This window comes from Cryptomeria japonica, chromosome 1, assembly GCF_030272615.1.
Source record: "Cryptomeria japonica chromosome 1, Sugi_1.0, whole genome shotgun sequence".
In the NCBI taxonomy this organism is placed as follows: domain Eukaryota; kingdom Viridiplantae; phylum Streptophyta; class Pinopsida; order Cupressales; family Cupressaceae; genus Cryptomeria; species Cryptomeria japonica.
In genome coordinates, this window is record NC_081405.1 from 170,161,578 (window position 1) to 170,172,724 (window position 11,147).

At 38.3% G+C, this 11,147-nt stretch overlaps 1 protein-coding gene across 1 annotated transcript; it reads right to left on the minus strand.

The window, feature by feature from the left end:
• Positions 1 to 5,122: 5,122 nt before the first annotated feature.
• On the minus strand, positions 5,123 to 5,722 carry LOC131029766 (momilactone A synthase-like). The gene has a single exon (XM_057960414.2). The coding sequence runs from the start codon at positions 5,720 to 5,722 to the stop codon at positions 5,123 to 5,125; it is 600 nt and encodes a 199-aa protein (XP_057816397.2).
• Between the last annotated feature and the right edge of the window lie 5,425 nt (positions 5,723 to 11,147).

Below are 11,147 nucleotides of genomic sequence, written 5' to 3' on the forward strand. Positions count from 1 at the left end.
GAAACTAGAGAAACTATTTTGTGGCAGTTGATGAAGGTGTCACAGATGAAGAATCAGAGGATGAAGAAAATGAAGATGTGTCAGACAAGAAGGCTCTTGTCTCCCGGTTTGATAATTCCAATGAGTGGATCATTGATAGTGGCTATTCTCACCATATGACTAGTGACCGGAGCAAGTTTCTATCCTTGGAGGAGTATGATGGTGGTGTGGTTCGCTTTGGCAATGATGCACCATGCATGGTCAAAGGCAGAGGGTCCATCTCTCTGAATGGAAAGAGTAGTGCTAACAATGTGTACTGGGTTGATCGTCTCAGACACAACCTTCTGAGTGTTGCCCAACTGAATGACAGTGGCCTCATTCTGGAATTCAAGAATGGAGTTTGTAGAATCAAGGGAAAAGATGGTGAATTGGTGGCCACCGGCATGCAGACCAAAGGTAACCTATTTCAGCTGAATGCAAATATAAGCACATGTCTTATGGCCAAATTTGATGATAGCTGGATATGGCATAGGAGACTCTGCCATGTAAACTTTGATAACATTATAAAGGCCAGTAAGATCAAGGCAGTTAGAGGATTGTCGGTGCTAAGCAAACCAGATAATACCTTGTGCAGAGAATGTTAATTGGGGAAAATGTCTTCCTCAACCTTTAAAGGTAAATCTTTCACTGGTGACAACTTGCTTGATCTTGTGCATACTGATTTGTGTGGTCCTATGAAAACTAGGAGTGTGTAGGGTGATAGGTACTTCATGATTCTCACTGATGACTGCTCAAGAATGATGTGGGTCACATTCTTGAAAGACAAGTCTGAAACCTTTGTAAAGTTTAAAGCTTTCAGAGCATTAGTGGAGAAGGAAAGTGGTAAAAGGATCAAGTGTTTGAGAATTGATTAAGGAGGGGAATTCACTTCTGGTGAATTCAACAAGTATTGTGAAGAATTTGGCATCAAGAGACAACTGTCTTCCCCCCGGACTCCACAACAGAATGGCCTAGTAGAGAGGAATAACCGGACTGTGGTTGAAGCAACTAGAACCATGTTGATTCAAGGAAAGGTAGCTCACACCTTTTGGAGAGAAGCAGTGAGCACTGCAGTCTATACAATGAACTGGGTACTCATCAAGAAAGGTAAGGACAAAACTCCTTATGAGTATTGGACTGGTAAGACACCTGTGGTTAGCTACTTTAGGGTATTTGGTAGCAAATGTTACATCAAGAGGAGTGAACATCAGGGCAAATTTGAAGCTAAATGCGATGAGGGAATATTCCTAGGATATTCCACCAAGAGTAAAACTCTCAAGTGTTACAACAATAGGACTTAGAGAATTATGGAAAGTATCAATGTAAGAGTTGATGAATCCTCTGAGAAAACTGAGGAAACTGGCAGTGAGCAAGCTATAAATGAACTGGCTGCAACCTTCTGGGAATCAGTTGTCAGTCAACCAAGCACCAGTAACAGTGTTCCTGCACCGGTGAATACTGATACTGATGAAGATGAGGATGAAGAGGAAAAGAAAGAAGAACCAGTCAAGACCATTCCTCAGTATGTCAAGTTGAATCATGATCCTAAGCAGATCATAGGAGATAAGAATGCAGGAATCCTTACAAGAAGAAAGATCAAAGAAAACTCATGTATGATCTCTGAATTTGAGCCTAAATCATTCAAAGAGGCTCATAAAGATGAAGACTGGATCAAGGCAATGGAAGAGGAACTTGACCAGATAGAGAAAAATGGTACATGGTCCTTCGTACCCAGACCAAAGCATAAAATGTCACTGGCACCAAATGGGTGTTCAGAAACAAGCTAAATGAGGATGGCAGAGTGATTAGGAACAAAGCCAGATTGGTGTGCAAAGGATATGCTCAAGAAGAAGGAGAAGACTATGGAGAAACCTTTTCTCTTGTTGCTAGATTGGAAGGAGTTCGTATGCTTCTTGCATATGCAAATTTTAAAGGCTTCAAAGTATATCAAATGGATGTAAAATCTGCATTCCTAAATGTTGTACTTGAAGAGGAGGTGTATATTGAGAAACTAGATGGGTTTGCCCTATCTGAAGACAGTGACATGGTATGTAGGCTACATAAAGCCTTATATGGTCTAAAGAAGCACCTAGGGCATGGCATGAGTGCCTACATTCCCATCTTGTGAAGATTGGATTTGAGAGAACAAGTGAAGATAGCAATATCTACTTGAAGTCTGAAGGAGATCATATCTTGATCTGTGAGGTATTTCTTGATGACATTATCTTTGGTGGTGATGACAAGATGAGTCATGAGTTTGTTGATGAGATGAAGGAAGAGTTTGAGATGTCGCTCTATTGGTAAACAAATTTGTCACTGCAGTTGTTTACTTGAAACTGACCTTGTTTGCTTGATAAGCAGTGACAAACATTCCAACAGTTGGAGAGATCGTTTTGTGAAACACAATCTTCCTCTACGTTTGAGAGGGGAAGCTCCCTCGTATGATAGGGGTGTTTAGGATTTTCGTGTACTTTTAACCTGAAAGTACATAAAGGAGAAAACATAGAACTAAAAGGAAATAAAGATAGAAACCCCAACAATAGAGATACGACCATCAACTGAGATTTCTCAACATTCGCAACAAATTATGAGAGGAGTTTGTAATGCAATATGCTTAGCCATGAGATGACGACAAAGAAGAATGACAAATCTCAACATACGCAGATATAAGATACTTCAACACATTCAAACTGAGATACCAAAGGTTGCTTGTGCATCACCACATCAATTGTACAAATCACATATGCATAAAAAAGACTACCAATTTGACATATGAGAAATCGACAATAATAACACATGAATAAATTTAGAACATACGAACTAAGATGTATTCTTCATTATCCTTTTGGAAATATACAAGTCCAAAATCCTTTCTATACATAGTGCAAATCAAAATGTCATTACAAGTTTCTCCTAGAATTCCAATAGAGTTTTCCCCTCTGTAAAAAGTCTCCCCCTCTTAGATTACCAGTAGCCTTGTATTTATAGGCTTCCCAAAATAACCACCTTAGTAACTAACTCTATCCTGGGTTAATAACTAACTCTTTTCTGTGTGAATTTCAAAGAATTAGTGTAGCGTCAGAAATTGTACGTAGCGTCGTAAATTGTACGCACTTGCTAGGGTTGTACAATTTCACACCTAGTTTAGCACCCGCCTTGGCGCATTTTGCATTTTGCATTGCATTTCCCCTTAGCGCTTAATTAATTAAATTAATTAGGTCTAAGGTCCTATTTTATCATTTCCTACATCATAAAGTTGGGCCCTTTCATTAAAGTGTGCCCTTTTCATTTTATTCCTCCAATACATCATTTAATCAAAAACCCTAATTAGGTCCTATTTTGAACTTGGGGGCTTGATTTCGGGGGTCAAAACATCTCAAAATCACCTGTAACTTTGGGATTCTCTCTAAAATCATCATATCCGACAGTCCTGAAAATTTGGTGAAAAGTTGTCGGGACCATGGCGCCCGGAGTGCAACATGGTCCCGGACATTTTTCCCAAAATTTTAGGAGCGCGATCCAATCATAAAATAAAGCTTAACCCCAAGAAATCGGTGGGAGATTCAATCTCTAAGTCGGCCTAAAGTTGAAATTAAGACCTAGGGTTTCATACATAAGAGCTCTCTTTCTTCATTTGAAAGGATCCGATTTTTGGGCTTTCAAGGACCTTCGATGCAGCGAAAGAGCAGATCTTTGAAGGCTTCAACAACATTCAACATTCATCCATCAAGCATTCATCAATTTCATTCATCCACTTAGGGCTTGGAAGACATTGAAGAGCAATAGGAGATTACCGACTGAAGATTGGCTTGTACTCCTCCCTTGAGGGTTGGGTATGATTTCATGTTGTTTTCATGTCTTTGCATAAGCTTCAATATATCCTTTATTCATGCTTTAGATCACTTTGCATCTTGACTTAGAGCATTTACATTATCATTTACAAGCAATTAGGGTTTACTTTCTAGGTTGCTCTAGTTTGCTTTCTTGCATTTAAGGACCTTGCACACACACTAGGTTTGCACACACAATACATTTTACAATACAACTTGGCTATTCATGGAGGTGGAAATCACCGAAGTGGGGGTTTGACTAAGGCAAAACCCTATATAGCCGCCCATACCCTTTTCAGATATAAGTGCAGGTTTTGGGACTCGGACGATGTCGCAGGTGACAGATCTGGGAAAGGCAGGTCAAGATAGCACTCCACACCAAATTGCAGAGCAAAAGACCAGGACAGGGGTGTGGGGCGCCCTGGTCCTTGGGACAGGGGCGCTGGGCGCCCTGGTCCTCCTGACAGACAACATTTTCAGCATTTTTGACAGCTTTTTCCAGAGTGCAAAACAATAGTTTCTGGAGTAGTTTCAGGGGCAGAATCAGGACAGTGGCGCCCGCACCCCCGTCCCGAACATTTTCACTCAGATTTTAACACCGGGTATGCATTTACATTCTTGTCTTGTCCTTGTGTTTACAGCTTTCCATTGTTTAAGTTCAATTCTGCAATCTTGTTATTAGTTCATACTTGCACTTTGGGGTTAGGGATTGAACTTGCATCATTTTATCTTTCAATTACAACAAAGGAATAGAAATCCTAATAGGTAGCCCATGGATCTCTCTTCCACAAAAAGAAGTAGCCAATTGTGTGATACCTCTAGGCTCTTTCGTATTCCACAAATGTGTGATTGAAAGTGAGATTAGGGCATGTTTGCTTAGTGTCACTTTTTTCTCCCACACAATTAGTAACTTACACACTTATGCATAGAAAAAGTCAACTTCCTAACCTTTAGTTACAATGAGTGACAAAAAGTCACCTTTGCCAAAATGGTAACCTAAAACCAATATCTCCAAAGAAAGTGCAAGTTACTTGATTTGTCAAGATGACCATTATGTCTTGTTCCAATACATGCCCGAATCATACATTCTAACTGCATTTGTTAAGCACCTTTCCTTTCTATGAACATAATGCCTTCTTGAATAATAATGGGAAAGCTTGCATTAGGTATGACTAATTCTCTTTCCTTCATTTTCATTGTCACCTTTCATATCTCAACAAGCATCCTAGGAAAAATACTTGTCATCGCAAATCACCCCACACATTAGCCACTCCTCAATCATCTTTGTCACAATCCCAAAGGATGACACAACATTCACACATATTCCTTCCTTTGCCAACTCCATTGCACCACTCTTCATCAAACCCCAAAAGAGCATTCTTGGAAGACATGTAACCTTGAGAGGCATTATCAGTCTTCATCAATCCCAAAACACTGCAATTGAAGAGTATGGAACCAGAGTTGCGTGGAATCATGACCCTTGCAGCATGCTTCATTCCTAACATAGCTCCTATAACATTCATAGCTATCACTCTTTTGCAAGTCTCAACAGAGACCTGTGTGATGGAATTACAATGAGCGTGCAATATACCCGCATTGTTCATCATGATATCTAGACGCCCCTTCTCCTCCATCGCTCGATCTACGACCCCTTTCACATGGGTCTCTATTGCCACTTCACACTTCACAAATGAAGCATTCCCATCGAGCTCTTGACAAACTTTAACCCCTCCCTCTTCATCGATGTCAACAACGTACACATAAGCACCTTCTGCCACAAATTTCCTAGCCATGGCTGCACCTATACCATTTGATCCACCTGTCAAACTGTTCACGTGCGCTATCCGCACTCTCCCTATGCCCACATTTTGCATTTGGTAGACATCCAACAATCATCGCACTTCATGAGACCACATTTATTTGAGGAATTTTGTCAAACTATTCACGTGTGTTGTCTGTGCATTCCACATTTCCCACGATTTGCAGCAGCATAAAAAAAATGATATCAAAGACCAGCTCTGCTGGAAACAACATTTAGTTCACACACCTCGTCACATTATCATGTTTTGAGACCACGTAACTGTGAGGGATGATGCCAAATAGTGTATGTGCACTACTAATAATCTCAGTATTCTTTGAGGAACTTATGCCAAGCAGTTAACATGCATTGTCAAACACATTTCCTATGCTTCCTGGGTGCATTCTTATCTACCACGATACTCTGTCAAATAGTTCACATTCCACGTCAAGGCTCCCATGATTTGCATTTGACGTGTTCCATATCTCCTTGAGCCAGTCTTCCAAACAGTTAAACACCTGTGAGTGGCATTAATCCAAACACTTTGAGAGCTTCCTCGCAAACTCCATTCCATGCATATCCTGTATTCATTGCATTCCATGAGACCACATTTCTTTCAGGAATTCTATCAAATGGTTGACATGCATTGTCTAGGCTGCCATGGTTTGCATTCGCTAGTGACAATCTCTTCCTTTGTGATGGCTTGTCAAAGAGTAAATTCCTTGGTCTATGGTTGCATTATCACATGGATTGTGGTGGTCTCCCAAAACAATTTATGTACATTTTCTCAAAATAGAAGCTACGCCCCTATATTCTACATATCAATCATACAAGGTAGCTGCAACTCCACGCCTGACAAAGTTCTTTGATCCTCTATGCTATGATGAACATCACAGTAGATTAACTCAACCTCAACTAAAGGCATTCATTCATTTTGACAATCTATGCCTTTTAGACTTCGCATCTATATTCCATTTTCGGTATGTCCATGCTTCTTTCAATACATTGATGAATGTTCATAACCTGCCAGTTGAAGCTCTCTTTTTTTTGTTTTTAAAACTCTTATTCAAAAAGGTTAAGAATGCTCACTTTTTGAGCATTTCTAACCTTCTTTGACAAAGTGGGACTTGTAAGGTTAAGATACGAGGTTAGAAATGCTCAAAAAGTGAGCATTTCTAACCTTTTGTGAAAGGTTAGAAATATGGGTTAGAAATGCTCAAAAAGTGAGCATTTCTAACCTTTTTGGCAAATGGTTAAGAAATGAGGTAAAGAATGCTCAAAAAGTGAGCATTTCTAACCTTGTGCTTCAACGAGCTATCCTTTACACCTTGGAAACCATTTTTCATTGAGAATGAATCAAGGAGGAATGCCACCAATGTCTGAAGATGATTTTCTTATTGCAAATGACCAAACATATTGAAATAATTTAAAATATTAAATTATCATTTGAGAAATAATTTAAATATTTTAAATATATCGCTTTGGTTGGAGAAAAATGGTATAACTTTCAAACGGTAGGGAGTTAGGTCTTGAAATTCAAAACAAACGTTAATGAAAGGTAAAAAGGTCCACAAAATTATTTACACCTCATGACAAAGCCTTAAATGAGATATTTTAATCATTTGGTAGCAACAGACACCAAAAATTGAAAGTTTAAAATATGACAAAGTATGAACTGGGTTCAGGTGAAAGTTGGCCACACGATATAAAATAACGTTTAGATCCTGACTGTCAAGCAATTTCCCTCAATTTGTGTTAATTCTCAATATTCTTCCATTTTTTGGATTTTAACTAGTAATGACCTCAGACAATGCGTTCATTACTTATGCGTAAACACTCATTGGACCTTTACTTGACATTGAGATCGATTTGAAGTTCAAATTTTATGTAGGAAAAATATGGGGGCAATAGCTAGCTCTAAATGGGGACAAGGACTGCAAAGGATGCAGGATGAACTCAAAATCTCTGGTTCGTAGGCTAGTGCACTATCCATTGGGCAACAGAGTCAAAGAGGAAACAACATAGGGAATTGCTGGAGAAACCAGACACGAACCAAAAATGGGACGAACACACAAAAAAACTTCTAACTAAAGTATGTACATGGTAGGAAAATCCCACCTCAAACTTCTCCAGGATTATCATACAAAACCATTCACGGACTGAGAGAAATAGGCACCTTTGCGGAACAGTGGAGTGCATCCATGTGATACCTGTAAGCTTAGCAGGCTAGCAAGATCAACATGTAGAAGATGAGAAATATCTTTGAGAGATGAACCAAACAACCATATCTCATCATAACTCTGCGAGATCTCTTGAAAGATTTGGGTACCATTTTGAACATTATTGGCAATTTGTAGAATATTCCCAAGTATACCTATATCCTCTATCTGAAGACCCCTCTGATAGTCTGGTTTGCAATAAATTAATCCACGAATTGGAAAACCTTCGTATAATTTGTAACGTGAAGAAATTTGAGGTTACACATCCATCGAATCTTGTTCATGACTGACAACTTGAAAAACACTTGTAGAAATACACTCATCTGAAAACAAAGGATTGAGGCACACACTTTCACCATAGAAGAAGTCATCATTTGAAGCCTTCAAACACCAATCTAGAATACAATCATTATGAGAATCAACTTCATGGGCTTCCTTCATTAGATCATCCATTACCTCATTTATCTCTGCATTCCTGGTATAGTTCCCAAAAGTATCCTCTTTGATAGGGGAGTCTTCTTGATTTAAAGATTCAAAACAAGGATTGCTTTGAACCTTGGAAACTTCATAAGGCATAGATTGCAATTCCATCGAGATAGGGACATTTGTTGATATTCCTACATGGATTTCATTTTCAACCTGCTCATAGACGTTTGTATTACTCTTTGTGTTCTCTTGTCCCAATGATTCCTCTTCATCACACTTTTCATGAAATTTGAAAACTTCATACTTAGGTGGCATATATGATAAAGAGTGAATGCTTGATGGTTCATCTTTTTTCACTCGAGGTTGATCTAGGAGTTCACTTAAAGTCTTCATTTTTGAAGATAGAGAATATGTCTGCAAAATTTTACCTATGGTTGCTTCTCCATTGGTCAAATCCATACAAGATTGTCCATTGGGTTTCATACCTTTATTTTCCATGGAAAAGTTTTCATCTTCAATTGTTAGTGATGGATGAATGGGAATATCCTCTCGACATAAAAAGTCATCGTTGGAAGAATTGATACACCAAGTTGGAATGATAACTATAGGAGATTCATGTTTATACCTTTCCTCTTCACCATTTTCCTGAAGCTTGGGCTGCATAGAAGTCTTGAAATCATTTATTCCTCCTTCAAACTCTTTGTTTTCAGGTTCATGGAAGACTTCCTCCTTGCCATGGTGATCTTCATAATGCTCATGACATATAGGCACACATTCTTCTTTTTCTTCCTCACACACTTCATCTTGATCTTTCTTTTGACATGTATCCTTATGAGCTAATATGGCTTTATCTTTCTTAACACATGCATAATGTGATGAATCTTTTTGAAAATTTGGATCACAAGACATCTCATCAGGAGTGCACACATCTTCAAGAAAATAATTTCTTCCCTCTTCTTTGTGTTCAACCTCTTGCAATGTTTGGAGTAGAGAAGGATGTATTTTGGCATGATCAAGTTTCATATTTCCATAGAAGCTTTTCAAAAACTTTATATGTGAATCAGTGAGAACCTGAATTTGTCAAGAAATAGGTGAAGGAGAATGAGCATCATTGTTATTATCCATTGTTGATTCAAGAATACAATCACGAGCAAAAATTTCATTCTCTCTTCTATCTTTTTCCTCAATCTTTTGCAGAGTCTGAAGTAGAGAAGGATTAATTTTATGAGGATCAAGTTCCTTTCCACTATTAAATCTCTTCAAGAAGTTGACCTGTGTAGGTTCATCATGACTTTGATTCAGTTCAACAATTTGTACAGGAGAAAGGTCACTTTTGTCTTCATCTTTCTTGATTGTTAACTTGGGTAAATGATCACAAGCGAGAAAACCAATCTCCTTTCCATCTTTTTCTTCAATGTCTTGCAACACTTGACATAAGGAGGGATGAATCTTATCAGAACTAAATTGCATGCCACCATAAAATTTCTCCAAGAAGTCAACTTGTATGGGCTCATCAGGAACTGGTCTCTTTCGATATATATAATATTCATCATCACTTTCACTATCACTTTCCAACTTTCCTTTGTACCAAACCATTGTTCTAAATTTGATATTTCAAACAGTCACCAACCTTCATTCTAAAGAAGGTACCTTACAATATCTGAGGAACAAAGCACACTGGTATGTCACTCCCCAGCAGAGTCACCAAAAATCTGTTGGTAAACAGATTTGTCACTGCGGTCGTTTACCTTAAACTGACCCTGTTTGCCCAATAAGCAGTGACAAACGTTCCAACAGTTGGAGAGATCATTCTGTGAAACACGATCTTCCTCTACGTTTGAGAGGGGAAGCTCCCTCATATGATAGGGGTGTTTAGGATTTTTGTGTACTTTTAACCTAAAAGTACATAAAGGAGAAAACATAGAACTAAAAGGAAATAAAGATAGAAACCCCAACAATAGACATACGACCATCAACTAAGATTTCTCAACATTCACAACAAATTATGAGGGGAGTTTGTAACACAATATGCTTAGCCATGAGATGATGACAAAGAAGAATGACAAATCTCAACATATGCAGAGATAAGATACTTCAACACATTCAAACTAAGATACCAGAGGTTGCTTATGCATCATCACATCAATTGTACAAATCACATATGCATAAAAAAGACTACCAATTTGACACACGAGAAATTGGCAATAATAACACATGAATACATTTAGAACATATGAACTAAGACGTATTCTTCATTATCCTTTTGGAAATATACAAGTCCAAAATCCTTTCTATAAATAGTGCAAATCAAAATGTCATTACAAGTTTCTCCTGGAATTCCAGCAGAGTTTTCCCCTCTGTAAAAAGTCTCCCCCTCTTAGATTACCAATAGCCTTGTATTTATAGGCTCCCCAGAATAACCACCTTAGTAACTAACTCTATCCTGGGTTAATAACTAACTCTTTTCTGCGTGAATTTCAAAGAGTTAGTAACTTACACACTTATGCACAGAAAAAGTCAACTTCCTAACCTTTAGTTACAATGAGTGACAAAAAGTCACCTTTACCAAAATGGTAACCTAAAACCAATATTTTCAAAGAAAGTGAAAGTTACTTGATTTGTCAAGATGACCATTATGTCTTTTTCCAATACATGCCCAAATCATACATTCTAACTGCATTTGCTAAGCACCTTTCCTTTCTATGAACATAACGCCTTCTTGAATAATAATGGGAAAGCTTGCATTAGGTATGACTAATTCTCTTTCCTTCATTTTCATTGTCACCTTTCATATCTCAACAAGCATCTTGGGAAAAACACTCATCATCACAAATCACCCCACACATTAGCCACTCC